The 15,162-nt window shown below is 33.4% G+C and overlaps 1 protein-coding gene across 1 annotated transcript in view; it reads left to right on the top strand.

The window, feature by feature from the left end:
* The window catches only part of GBE1 (1,4-alpha-glucan branching enzyme 1), a gene marked incomplete at its 5' end in the record, with an annotated part of 215,685 nt that overhangs the window by 70,662 nt on the left and 129,861 nt on the right, over positions 1-15,162 (top strand). Inside the window, 4 exons of the mRNA XM_032877990.1 lie at positions 6,885-7,010; positions 7,799-7,934; positions 10,056-10,146; positions 13,662-13,871. Of these exons, the coding sequence (XP_032733881.1) occupies positions 6,885-7,010; positions 7,799-7,934; positions 10,056-10,146; positions 13,662-13,871 (563 nt within the window). The remainder of the gene's footprint in view (positions 1-6,884; positions 7,011-7,798; positions 7,935-10,055; positions 10,147-13,661; positions 13,872-15,162) is intronic.

Here is a 15,162-nt window from a genome sequence, read left to right as displayed (position 1 = left end):
TTTCCCTCAGTTAATTGAGATATAAACTCAAAATTTACAATGAAATATCTTTTAATATCAGATAGTGTTTCTGATATCCCTGATGAGGATATCCAGAATGAAATTCCTTCAGTAAACATTGTTATTATTATTTTTGCTAACTGATTACCCTTGAAATAGTCTCGTCTCTATTTAATGAAGCAAATATATCAGATATAGGGTAGAAAAAAATAACCACTTAGCTTTTGCTTATGGTGAATTCAGAACTTTTGCTTGCACCATATAGAGTTGTTCCTTTTATTCAATCTCTGAATATAATTACATGGGGGTAGACTAACAATAACAACTGCATATTACAAATTCACTTTTTTTCTAAGCTCTCCTATCAGTTCTGAAGATCAGCAACATGTATTCTGAAGGAGTTTGATTTTTCTGGGAATTGTCAAGGAGACTTGTTTAGTGAAGGTTACCGAAATGCATTGGTAGAGGTCTTCTTTTGGGGAGTAGGAAGTTCATAAGAGATAAAATATGTTATTTAGACTATTCAATAAAATAACTTTAACTCTTTCCAGCATGGACAATGTTTAACTAAATTTAAGTACTTTCCATATTATTCTTAAAAAATGATAGCCTGCAATTTTTTCTTCCTATTTTAGTTTCCTATGGCTGCTGCACAAATTTGGTGGCTTTAAATAATAGAAATTTGTTCTCCCGCAGTCTTGGAAGCCAGAAGTTCAAAACTAGTACCACTGGGCTCAAATCAAGGTGTTGGAATGAGCACACTCCCTCTGGAGTCGGAGACTCTGTTCTTTGCCCCTTCCAGTTTCTGGTGGCTGCCGGCATTCTTTGGCTTGTGTCTACATCACTCTGCCTCCTTGGTCACATTGCTTTTTCCTCTTCTATCGATGTGTAAACATCCTTTGTTTCCTCTAATAAGGATAAATGTGATTTTTCCCTCTTGTAATCTAGATTATCTAATCTCTCCATTTTAAGATTCTTTTATCATATCTACAAGACCTATTTTTGTTATATAAAGCATCATTTACAGATTCTGAAGCATAGGATAGGACTATATTTTGAGGGGCCATTTTTGAGACTCCCAAAATAGCACAGTGATTCATTCTTACATAATCTTAAAACTGATCCAAGTCAGAAGAACAAACAAAACTATGGGGAAAAAAGTATACTCGTATAACATTTTTTAAAACAAAGATTTCGCGTAAAACTTCAGTTGAATTAAAATGAGGTTTAAGAGCATCTTTAAAATTATATTAAGCTATTTTGAGTTTTAATAATTATATCTATGCATTTAAAATAATGTTTGAGTTCCTGGGTGTCTCAGTTGGTTGGGTGACAGACTCTTGATTTCGGCTCAGGTCATGATCTCAGGTTCATGAGATCGAGTCCAGCATCTGCCTCCATGCTCAGTGTAGTCTGCTTAGAATTCTCTTTCTCTCTCTCTCTCTCTCTCTGTCTCAGGTAAATACATCTTTAACAAAATTTAAAAAATAATATTTATACTATGTTATTTGTAAATATTAAAAACATTTATTTCTTTAGGATTCTACTCACTGATAGAATCATCACATTCTCTGGAATATCACTTATTTTCCTACTTTATTATGAACATTGATTACTTTTTCTAAAAATTTATCTTCTTAGTTTTGCCCCATGCTTTTTTTTTTTTATTTTAAATTTTAGTTAACTTACGGTGTGTTATTGATTTCTGGAGTAGAAGTCAGTGATTCATCACTTACATACAACACCTAGAGCTTGTCACAAGTGCCCTCTTCAGTACCCATTACCCATCTAGCCCATCCCCCACACTTCTAAAACTACTTAAGAACAAATTACAGTATATTTTCTATGTATGTATACTTCTCTTTCTCTGTAAATATATATATATTTATATATACATATATGCATTCAGTCACATTTTAAATGCACAGACAGAATATTCATATTCAGTATTGTACATTGGTATATCTGTACCCATTGTTTTATATATATGTATATGCATATTTATTTGTATATATATTGATATATGTACCAACATATATATTTGTGTGTGTTGGTATATATTAGTATATAATATGTACTAATTAGTATATAATATGTACTAATAATATAATAAGTATATGTACCATATAATATGGTATATGTTAGTATATAATATGTACTAATTTATACTAAGTATAAATTACTTAGATGTTATATAACTTAGAGGCAGCTTAAAAGTGGAGATAACATTGCTTTATAAGTTAGAAATGACTTTGCTTGGTTATTTACTTTAACCTGTATGCCACTAAATAGTTATTTTTATGATTGTACTTTTGGTAGTATATTTAAGAAATTGAATTATAGTATTCCATATCTGTGCCTTTCCTCTTGGTCTTCTACACATTCACTCATGAAACCCAGACTTACATTCAATACCATTTTCCAGAGTATGCTAATACTTCTAACCAGCTGAACACATCCGCTGTTTTTATATGAGATTGTCCACCACCTGATGTGCATATTATGTCATAATTTTCCAGTCCATTGGAACAATATTCTTTGGCAAGAAGCATTTCAAAAGGCATTGCAGAATGAATGAATACGTGCACACAACACACACACACGCACACACACACAATTTTTTAAGGTCTTCACTATTTTAGCAAACTGTTTCTTGTATTGTTTATTTGAGTTCTAAGTTACATTTTCTAAATAAAATTTGAATTCCTATAGCTCATAAGTCAGTTTGATTTTTGTACATGTAGAGGTTTCTTTTATATACTTGTTTATTTATTGTCTTTTGATAGTAACTTCCCATAAGTCAAAGAGATAATTTGTTTTAAAAAGGAGCCTGATAATATTTTTACCATGTTATAAGATGTTATAATTTTATAAAGTATGGATTTGCCCTATAAAAAGTTCATCATGATATTGTATTCATTAGGATATTCCTTTAAAATAATTTGATATACTTTTGAAGTTTTGTTTTTAACACTGTGTCAATATATTTAAAGTACATAATGCATGCAACTTGAATAGAATAGCTCCACAAGTGTGTATGCAATTATATAATTAATGTATTTATGGTCCTTACTAAAATACTTACTTGTTTCTGATCAAAAGTTATACAAATGAAGGGGTGCCTTCATGGTTCTGTTGGTTAATTGTCCAACTCTGATTTCATCTCAGGCCATGATCTTAGGGTCCTGGGATCAAGCCCTGCAGTAGGATCCCAACTCAGTTATGCAAATGAAATGAAGTGATATGTATACACGTACAACCAGGAAATAAAGGTTACTAATAATATATCCATAGCCAATCATTTAAGTATTTTTTTCTATTTGTTTAAATATTTTAGCCCATAGGTTTGTATGCATTTACATTAGGAGATGCAATATATTCTTCTTCATGACATGAAAGAATGTTCTTACAACCTTCAATATAATTCAGTACTATAGTTTTTTTTTTTGAGTCATTATACATATTATTATACATATTATTGACTCATTCACTTTTTGTCAATAAAGGTAACACTAAGGTCAGTAGACACGGATATAATTCTTTGGACACATCTCTGATCATTTCCATGGCAAAGTTCTATAAGTAGAATTGCTAAGTCATTGAGAATTCCTTTTTTATGTATATTGCCAAATTGCTACTCAGAACTCTTATATTATTTTATACTAAGAGTGTATAAGACTTTGAATTAGTAGTATCAAGTGAATTCTTTCTTCTTCATCATCTGTTAGACTTACTATCATTGAAAGATCTATCAAGCTATCTCTTTTCAATTTGTTTTATAGCATGTGCTATTTTGATGTAAAGTCTTATCTCATGATCTAAAAAACCTTTCATCTGAATCTGAACTCATGAGATCCAAATTTTAGGACTTGCCCTCTCCCCCAAACACTGTGAGCAGAGTTTATTCAAGAAAGATTATATTCCTCATTCACTGGAACATCTCACAATTTAGATTTACTTAGATTTATTATAATACTCTTAGCTGGTTCCAAATAAGGACAGCAAATCAAAAACAATCTGAGGTGGCTTCTGTAGTTGAGTGCTTAGGAAAACTGAACTAGTGTAATAAAGAAACTTCCAAAATTTAGGGGCCTAAAGAACAGAAAAATTTATTTATCATTTATGTAATGATCACAGATAAGTGTTACAGATTTGGTGAGATGTTTTGCTTTACTATATCATTGAAGGACCTAGACTTTAATTCTGTTACTGAGAAGGAAAGAGGGAATTTGATATTTCAAAGTTACCATCCTAACAAACAATACTAAGGAATAACTGGCAAGGAAGAAAGGGAACTTTTGAAAACAAGAATATTGAAGTCATTCAGTGAATGATTAAATAATCTTTTGTCAGGTGTAGAGTATGATTTTACCCTACCTATGAGCTTATGACTTAGCTTGTTACTGTTTCATGCAGTCTGGCAGAATGCACACAAGTCCTGGGTCAGAGACCAATGATCTTATCAGTCACCACACAGTAAGCAGCATGAGCATCATCTTTGCATTGGTTTTCCTTGTCTTGCAAATCCCATGGAGTGACATCAAGAGGTCCTGATAGATGCTACTCACACAGTTGGTTTGCCTCATAGCTCCAGAATATTCATCTAGGGGAATTCATTCTTTTATGGCAAGCAGTAAGCAAGCCTGTTCAGTATATTCAGAGGAGGCATTATCTTATTCCTCAGGATTGCATGCTACAAACACAACTCTGAGAAATGGCTTCTGTCAGTAACTGTCAAGGCCTTGTATTCTTGGCATACCCAGAAAAATATGTAGGAATATGATACATCGATGGACATCCTTCCAACACCCATAGCACAGTAGCCTCTATAGACATGTGTAAAACAAGCAAATTAATGTTAATTAGTAGAGTAGCCTCTATAGACATGTGTAAAACAAGCAAATTAATATGGACATCCTTCCAGCACCCATAGCACAGTAGCCTCTATAGACATGTATAAAACAAGCAAATTAATGTTCTAAAGAATGTGTAAATTACAGTCAGCATGAGGAGATTCTTGATGTCCTCTACTTAAAGTTTCAAATATTCTCTCTGCCAACAGGCACCTTCACAAATAATTATGGGTATATGAACATCCTTCGGAGGGAATGTAGAACCATTTTGCAAAGGAGAAAAAAAATTAGATAGATGGATTAAGCAGAGTGTTATTTACTGAAAACTGATTACTATATTTTATTTCCCCATGGCCTATTCTCAGTTGATGAGTGAGACAAAGGACCTTTTCTTAAGCATATTACTATTGTATATTATACCAGAAATTCATGTGCCTCAGGGACAGGCATATCTTTTAGAAAGAATACTAGTGAAATGGATGAACCCTATTCATTCATCTTTTTATGATAATTATTTGAATCCTAGCAATACTTAGCAGTCAGTGGCTTCAGTAAGTAGAAGGTCTAATGAAGGAGAAAGAATTTTGTTCATGTGAGTTAGACATTCCTTTTCACCACTCACCTGCTCTTCCATCATAAATGATAATTTATTATTTTTTGGTGCCTGCAGAAAGTGCTGTGGTTGCCTATTAAGAGCAAAGAAAGTGAATATCAGAGTCTCTGTGTTTAGCTTTTGGCTCTGCTATTCAGTGACTTTTGGCAACTCAGTATCACTTGATATTTGAGTAGTAAAGATTCTCTAGAATCAAGTAAGGTATAATGATGAAAGTCTTTTCTAAACTGTAAACATTACACAAATATTTAATTACCAAGAATTATGCACACTAGAGCTTTTCTCTATTTGAGGAGACTAAAGCTATATTCTCTCTCGATGCTAAGGGCATAATATAGCTTCTAATCTGAACAATTTTGATCATCCTATACCTATGTTTAGAAGGTTTAATTAAAAAAGGAAACTTAAGAAAAAAGCTACCATTTCAATCTCTTGGAAGCTCTGCTCATGTGGTTCACATTGTTATTTAACCATGTTGATAAATTCAAAATCTTTTATTCAACTTTAAGTCTATAAGGGTGGATTTGCTTTTTTTTAATTATTGATAACAGTAGTGATAATATTGGCAAATATAGGAATGGATGGCTAAAGGGGGAAATCCTTGGTTTTATATGGTAAAGCATACTTGGAATAAGGTATAGAAGAAGTTGAAAAGAGGTGGAAAATATTTGCAGGGTGATATCTGTGCGTGTATGTATATTTGTGTATGCACAATACAAATGCTAATCAAAACTCATTTTCCTCCTTTAGCTTCTTGAAAATGTTATAATTGCTATGAAAACATAATGAAAGAGATGGCATTATAGCTCATTACTTTTTTTTTTAACACATAGTAGGGTTATGTCCTCCTGTTGACTTATTCACAGTAGTTTCCAAAAAATATTCTTGTCTTTTTACTACCTACTTTCTGTCTGCTTTAATTAACCATTCTAATGGTTGATTGGCAATGATGGAAGTTGCCAGAGAATCATAAAATATTTCAGCTAGAAGTGACTTTAAGGTCATATACTATAACAGATAAGAAAGTAAAATCCATGGAATTTAAATATCTTTTTTTTTTAAGATTTTATTTATTTATTTGACAAAGAGAGAGTGAGAGATTGCAAGTAGGCAGAGAGACAGGCAGAGAGAGAGAGAGAGGGTGAAGCAGGCCCCCTGCTGAGCAGAGAGCCTGATGTTGGACTGAATCCTAGGACCCCAAGATCGTGACCTGAGCTGAAGGCAGAGGTTTAACCCACTGAGCCACCCAGGCGCCCCGAATTTAAACATCTTTAAGGGTACAGATTTGTATGGTGGTTTAGATTCTTATGACCATTCCTCCTCTTCTTGCTATAAGGTAGCAGTGCTCATAAACTCTTAGGTGTTGTCTTAGCATTTTCAAAGTATTTTAAAGCAATAACATCTCGTTCTCTTTTTAGGTAGTTATTAGGAGTAAAAGTGGAGAGATCTTGTATCGTATTTCACCATGGGCGAAGTATGTGACTCGTGAAGGTGATAATGTGAATTATGATTGGATACACTGGGATCCAGAACACCCATATAAAGTGAGAACAACAAATCTTTAAATAAATGCTTTTTCCAATATTTCTAGGAAAATTAATTTTTACTTTTATAAATTTTATAGTAATGTTCAACCTCTCTCTTCACTGCCAGTTTTATATTTTTACATCATAGTGTACCCGGTATACTATACATATATCAGAGTCCATCATCTGTAGCCAATAAAATGTAGATGTGAGCTTTTGTTTTATCTTGTGTTTCTGAGGTTAGGAAGGAGATAGAAATCTCTACATAGTGACCTGGAAGGGATACTGCTTTTTTTTTTTAGTCACAATTTCTGATTCATCGCAGATTCTTCAGTGATATAACATTTCTCATTGTCATTGGTTGGAAGCAGGATCAGTGTCCTTAGGAACAAGGGATAGGGAAGATACCTCATGAATGTATTATTTCGTGTTATTTTTAAGGCCGTATTATTGTCAAGGTTTATATGTATCTTTGAACTCATTTTTTTGTCTTCTACATTATTGGAGCTTGTTGATAAATGCTTTGCCTTTAATAATTATGTGTGCATTTTAAGCTCTTGTGTTTTCTCTAAGATTCAATGATAAGGCATAAGCCATTTCATGATTGCTCTTGTAAAACAGATCCATTAACATGATCCTAAAAAGGAATTTCTTTTCAAGAGAAAATTTAATGGATGTAGCCAAATGCCTTTCATATGCGAAAGCAGTTCCAAACTATTTGAGTTGATTCACCATTTCATTTAACATGCTTAATCAGTTAGTATCATCCCTGTATTTCTGATCTAATTTAATTTTATATTCTGTAGTTTAAGCATTCCAAACCAAAGAAGCCAAGAGGTCTAAGAATTTATGAATCTCATGTGGGAATTTCTTCCTATGAAGGAAAAATAGCTTCTTATAAACATTTTACATGCAATGTACTACCAAGAATCAAAGACCTTGGTAAGTAATAATTGTGATTTTTATTCAGATAAAATTTTAATGAGTCTGTTCTCTTATTAGAAAAGCTAATTACAAGTGTCTCTTTTTTTGTGTTAAGAGATTAAATATGTAATAGAAATGCATTTTATTTTAGGCTTCTCAAATTGCCCTATAATAGTGATAGCATAGAAAAGAGAAATGGAATAAGATAGAGCATAAGAATTCAAGATATTATTCCAATTTCAATTTTAAGTAATGTGAACTGATGGCTTCCAAATTGTAGATAAATATGTAAGCATAATTACTTTTCTTCAGGAGAGAACTTTTATCAATTTAAGTGGTCATTGATTATAGCCTGTTCGTTTTAGTCTGTTAGGGAAAAAAAATCTTACTTTTTTTAAGGTTACTGGAACTCATTTTGTATCGAAATATATACATATATCTCTGGTCTGGATGACTTATTTGACAAATATTTATGGTGCATCTTTTTTTCTAAGACACACTGTTCCAGATATTTTTATGTTGGACTGTAATGACACAGATCCTTGTCTTCATGGGACCAACCAGGAGAGTTAATAGTGTACTGCGGAATTATTGATTCAGAATGCTTTAAATTTGTTATTTTTCTTTTTATTGGTAATGCTTTTTTATCATTTCACAGCATATTAGCACCTGCTCCAACAGCTAGGAAGGAAGATAAAGTACATTTAATTATTCTGCTTCTGGTAGGCAGTCCAAACTTTGGCTAGAAGAAAGGTTTGCAACTCACTGTTAAAGTTCTTAGATATACATGGATCTTAATTGTCTGTGATGGTGAGGTCAGATTTCAGAAACCAAAATTAATTAAATATATGAAGAATTTAATATTAATTATATTTATTAGGTGTTACATTTAAATTGTCATATTTGAGATGTTCTGCCACTTCATACTGTAATACATTGTTTATGACCCAGATCTTGCAGAAGGTTTGACAGAACAAGAATTCTCTTGTTCATTGTTGTGTTTCAGTTGAGTAGTTCAGAACTCTGAACATAAATGAATCTAAGAATGAGTAATGCCATAAAATTAATAATCAAAACCATAAATTGGTGCTTGGTCATAAGAATAGTATTTATTTCATAATAGAGAAATAAACTACAAACTCTATTTTGTTAAAATATGTAATTGATTTATGTTTTCTGAGCAGGAGTTTATGTACATATTTGTATCATGATAGAAATGTGATAGAGTTAGATTGTTTTTATAATGAAAAAGCCAACAGCAGATTATGAACCATAGTTTAAACATGAATCTCTAAATCTGAATGTGACTTTGCAGTTCCAATATTAATCCATTGCTGAAATATGTACATGAGAAGCTACATGAACTGGACTTTGAGAACAGAGTATTTCCTATGTATGTTACAGAAATGTAACTTTCAAAGTAGTCAAATCATATTTGAAAGTTTTACCAAATTTTACCAAATTTGAAGGAAAAAATGCTTTCTTAGTTATTTTTTTAAAAGATCAGAGTTTCTTCTTTATTTACTTATATTAAAAACATATTGGTAAATGCTTTATGTGTGCCTGTGTGTGCATACATACAACTTTGCAGTACTTGATCAGGTATTAAAATTGCAGAAAGTAGAAGAATTAATGCTGGCTTTGTAAAAGCTACCTTGTGGAAGAATGAATTTACTGGTATATCTTATGTTATGTGATAGAAATAATTGAAATACAAAGAAAAAGGTAAATAAAAAGTTTATGGCATGCAACTGGTTACTTTTATTTAGCTTTCATAATCTTCACTATGAATATTACAAGTGCAACTGAAGTTTAGCATATGTAGATTGCCATCTTTAATATTCTAAAGTCAAATTAAGAGTGTATTTGCATATCATTTATTACTCGTTAAAATGAAGACATTTCAAATAGCTAGTTAGAGTACAACTCTCAAGAACTAACTGTCCGATTTTGTGTTAGGTCAGACAAGCAAAAGATGTTGAAGTAGTAGAACTTTTCAAAGTGATCAAATCATTTATATGTAAATGATCGTATGTAAAATTTAATGTCTTCAGAACAAGGATGCTGGATTTTTTTTTTTTTCATTTCTTTTTTTTTTTAATGTTGCTTTTAATCTCTGTGTGACCTTTGCTTGTATAGGTTACAACTGCATTCAGATGATGGCGATTATGGAGCATGCTTACTATGCTAGTTTTGGTTACCAGATCACGAGCTTCTTTGCAGCTTCAAGGTAGAATGAAACTCCCAATTACAACCATTTTTACTTGAGAAAAAAAAATGAATTTTTACCCCATCAAGCCTTAGAGGCTGGCCATGATTCAACACTGCTTTTCATGAAATTATTTCTGATGAAGAATATCCAATTAACCTGTTGAAATTGTCATGCATTTGGAGGCCCAAGACTTACTTAGAAAATCATGTCTCATGGAAGTCATTATTGCCAGAGCTCACGTCCTTTTCTAAAAAGAGATTGGTTATGTAGGAATATGACTGAGAAGGCTTTTAGTAGGACATACTACTGCAGAAAAATTGTCCTTTCCAGGCTAAAATCCAAGGAATGTGACTCTCTGGTCAGAAAGACACCGAGGAGTCCTATGTAATTGAAGAAGTACTGAACTAAATGACTACAAGTTGATTAAATCCAACATTGTCTCCACCTCATGGAACTCACACTGTTGTGGCATATAATGTTAATCCAGTAATCATACGTGTTGATTTCTGCCCATGATAAAAGCAAAGAAGAAAATGACAGAGTGCTATAATAGCCTAGAATGAGGGATCTAATCAGTTTAGATTAGATCTGAACTGATGTTGGAACTGAGATCCAGAACATAATTAAGAGTGAACTGGGAAGAGGGGTGAAGTAGGAATAGGAGATAGCATTCCAGGCATAGAGAAAAGATACTGATCCTTTTATCTATTTCTCTTTATAGTCATTTCTCTTGAATAAATTACCTATATTTATACTCTCTAAATCTTTCTTTTTTTTTTTTATTTATTTATGAGAGAGAGAGAGAGAGAGAGAGAGAGCAAGCACAGGCAGACAGAATGGCAGGCAGAGGCAGAGGGAGAAGCAGGCTCCCGCTGAGCAAGGAGCCCGATGTGGGACTCGATCCCAGGACGCTGGGATCATGACCTGAGCCGAAGGCAGCTGCTTAACAAACTGAGCCACCCAGGCGTCCCATACAATCTCTAAATCTTTCATTCCTCTTCTTTCTTGAACTCATTCCAAGTAGGCTCTTCACCTCTTCATTGAAATTGCTCTTGTCAAGTGTACTGATGACCTCCACACTGTTAAGTCCGCTGATCAGTTATTAACTTACTTGAACTGTCAGCAGTGTTTGGCACAATTAGTTACTTGTAACTTGTTAGGACATTTTTCTTTCCTTGGTTTTCAGGAAAACTATTATCCTCCTCTTTGGGTTTTTCCTATCTCTCTTGCTGCTTTTTATTTATTTATTTATTTATTTATTTATTTTTTAATTTCCTTTGCTTTTTCTGACCATTAAATATTGGACCTCCAGGGCTTAGCCCTTGGTTCCATTCTGTTCTGTTTGTGTATGACGTATATTGGGGGGGTCTCATCAAATGTCATCCACTCTTACGGTTTAAATACACTTTCCACTGTACTCCCTTTTTGTCCATTCCTATACTCTAGCTATCATAAAACCTAACCACCTTGTAACTTCAAAATGTTTCCCAAATCCTGCTTCTTCAACTGCCCCTACCCTGGTCCAGATTGCCATTATCTATAACCTGTATTATTTCAGTAGTCTTTTATTTTTTAATTATTTTGAAAGATTTTATCTATTTATTTGACAGAGAGAGAGACAATGAGAGCAGGAACACAAGCAAGGGGTAGTGGGAGAGGGGAAAGCGGGCTTCCTGCCAAGCTAGGAGCCCAGTGCAGGGCTTGATCCTAGGACCCTGTGATCATGACCTCAGCCAAAGGCAGACACTTAAAATCCAAGCCACCCAGGCACCCTCAGTGGCCTTTTAACCAGTCACTGTTTTCTCTTGTTCTCCTACCCGTTTCCTAGCCTTCTCTCCCTCCATACACATGTCTGGTCACCACTTTAAAATAAAAGATCATGTTACTCTCTTGCTCAGAACCTTCTAGTGATTCCTATCTCTTTCAGGTTAAGTCAAGGGTCTTTTATTTTGGGCCATAAGACCTCCTGTGATCTGGGTCTTGGCTGACTCTCTGGGCTCATCCCCTTATTGATCATTCCACTCTGGCCACACTAGCCTATTGCTTTCCTTTCAAGTGTTCCTAGCATATTTCCCCAGTGCCCTTTCTTTCTAAACATTCTATCTTTTAGACATTCACATGCCTTATTCCCTTCTTCTTTCAGGTGTTCATTTGAACATTGCGTTCTTCATGGAACTTTTACTTGATAACCCTGTTTGAAATAGCAGACCCGCCTTTTCTACCAGTGACTTGACTTCATTTTTCCTTAGCGAAGTTATTGCTATCTGACATCCCCCCATGTTTTGCTTATTTATTTGTAGTCCTCCAAATAGAATGTAAATTCCATAAGGGCAATGATATTTATTTGGTTCACTGCTGAATCCCAGAGTATAGAAAATTCCATGATACATGGTAGATAGCTTAATAAGTATTTGTTGAAAAAACAAATGAATGAATGAAATTTTAAGGCTATTTATTCTCTGAACACACTGCTCACTGAGTAGGAAAAAAAGCTGGATGGCTGCGATAGGGAGAGAAAAGGGTAAAGTGTCATAAATCTAAAGTTATTGGAAGGAGCCAAATTAAGCAGTGCAGTAGGTTATGATAAGACCCACAATCTTCATCCTAAGGACAATGAAGTGCAAGTATGATTTTAAGTAAAGATGAAATGATCACACTTGCATTTGTTAAAGCTAAGTCTTACTGCTCAGTGGGTTGGCTACCAGGAGACCTGCTATGTACTAAGCACTGTGCTGTATCATGAGAAACCAGATAGTCACAGTCCATGCACTCAGGTGAGGAAGTGAGACAATAAATAATCACAAGGGGGATTGGGTGATTACTTATTTAAAAGCAAAGTTGATGCTATGGGAGGCCAATATTGAGATTTCACATGGGTTAAGAAAAACCTTCCCTCTTAGGAGTGATTTGTTTTCTATTTCATACAGACAAGAAAACTGCTATTAACACAAACACACGTGCCTATGCCCATGTTTTCTGCTTGGGTAGTGACAGACCTGGCACAGTCTCTTGGCCTTCTGGCATCTGAGGTCATTCCAGTTTGGGAATAAGTAAGTGCAGGAGGGATGGTTTCACTCAAAGCACAAAGAATATTCAAAGAAATACTCCAAGAGCCTCCAACCCCAAGCATACACATTCACAGGAATGGCCAAGTATATGAAGGGGGATGACAATGCTCTCCAGGCTAGGTAGGCATGGAGAAAGAAATCAGAAGCTCTGAGTATAGAGAAATGAAATTTACTGCTACTTACTCAAGATGTGGTTTTCTTTGGGATGTAAACCTACATCTAATAACTAGATTTAAATTATTATTGTGTTTTATTGAATGACTTTAAATTTTGTTTAATAGAAAATATTACCACTTTGAGTTATATCTTAGTAATATATCATATTGAATTTGTGTATTTCATATTGAATTTGCATATTTAAAGTATCCAGTACTGTACTGGTAAAACAAGTGATACACAATAAATGATTAATTGTTTGCTTTAAATATGAAATGATTTTGTTTTTGCTTTATTCTTTATGTTTAGCCGTTATGGAACTCCTGAGGAGCTAAAAGAATTAGTTGACACGGCTCACTCAATGGGTATTACAGTCCTCTTAGATGTGGTACACAGCCATGCTTCAAAAAATTCAGAAGATGGATTGAACATGTTTGATGGGACAGATTCCTGTTACTTTCATTCTGGACCTAGAGGGAATCATGATCTTTGGGATAGTCGATTGTTTGCCTACTCCAAGTAAGTACATATCATATGGAAATGTCTTTGTTTAAAAAACATTTCAAGGAGCATTACTAAATTCATTGTGTGTGTGTGGTCTTTCATTGGTATATAATATCTTATTTCGATTAATTAAAATTTTATAAGAAATCTTTAACACACTTATAGAATTTACCTTGTTTTGAATAGCACATGTATTTGTGGTAAGTTGCATTAAAAATCAGTTTTACCAGTCTTAGGTCATTTAAAATATATTAGTTACATCGCCATTTAAAAGGATTAAGGTGAATTTATGAGGTTGAATTAACTATAGCAAATCCCCTTTTCATAGAAATATGCACATTGTTTTAAGTAGGCAGTTTTTAAAAATTGTACTTCATATTTTGCTGTCTTAATAATATTGCCATGTTTTTGATCACAGCTAAATTAATATAACTTAATAACAACTAAAATTTTTTAGTATGTAGTATGTCAGGAATGATGCTAAGTGTTTTAGATATATTAGCTACATATTTTATTTATTCTGCATAACAACTCTACTTACACATGGTAAGTCCTGTTTTTACGACCACATTACATAAAAGTGAACTAAGACTTAATGGGTTAAACCCATCTCTGACTTCTTTTACCGTTTAAATAGAAGGATGTTTTAGGTGATTAAATAGCACAATATGGCAAAAATATTTCAAAAAGTCAAAAATACTATCAGTTTGTATCCATTATTGATTATAAGTGAAAATATAATGAAAACATGCTGTTGGGAATATTAAAAGTAGCAGAGTATCAATGTATAACTAATTTTTTATAATATTTTTAAAGAAATTTAATGAGTTTTCTTTTAGTTGTTGCATTACATAGAAACATACATGTACCTGGAAAACGAGCAGTATAGAAAAATGCTTTAGCAAGAACTCTGACAAATTGAGATTTCTAATTTTTTAACATAAATTAGGTGACTTTCATGTGGAGGAAAGTGTTTTGCTTTGCTTTTTCCTGAATATTATACATTGTTTTATATTTCATAACTGTGTAGGAATCACTCAGGCCAGACAAAGCAGCATAACATATGAGAAAAGACAAGAGGTAGAAGCGGGTGGCAGGGTTCCAGGCCTAGTTTCATTCTGGAACAAATCGATTAATCATTCCGGTTCTCAGGTTTTTCATTATAAGAGGAGGCAGAGTTTGGGGGCTAATACAATTCCCTTTGTAAGGGTATTTTGTATTTGTGTCACCTTTTTGAACATTGCTTTTCCTACTACAGATTTATACCAAGTGAAAAGGCCTGAACCTGTGCTAATTCTGTGGTATA

This window comes from Lontra canadensis, unplaced genomic scaffold, assembly GCF_010015895.1.
Source record: "Lontra canadensis isolate GAN:19392208 unplaced genomic scaffold, GSC_riverotter_1.0 scaffold62, whole genome shotgun sequence".
NCBI classification, from domain to species: domain Eukaryota; kingdom Metazoa; phylum Chordata; class Mammalia; order Carnivora; family Mustelidae; genus Lontra; species Lontra canadensis.
Note: the sequence above shows the minus strand (reverse complement) of the source record. Positions and strands in the feature narration are given on the sequence as shown.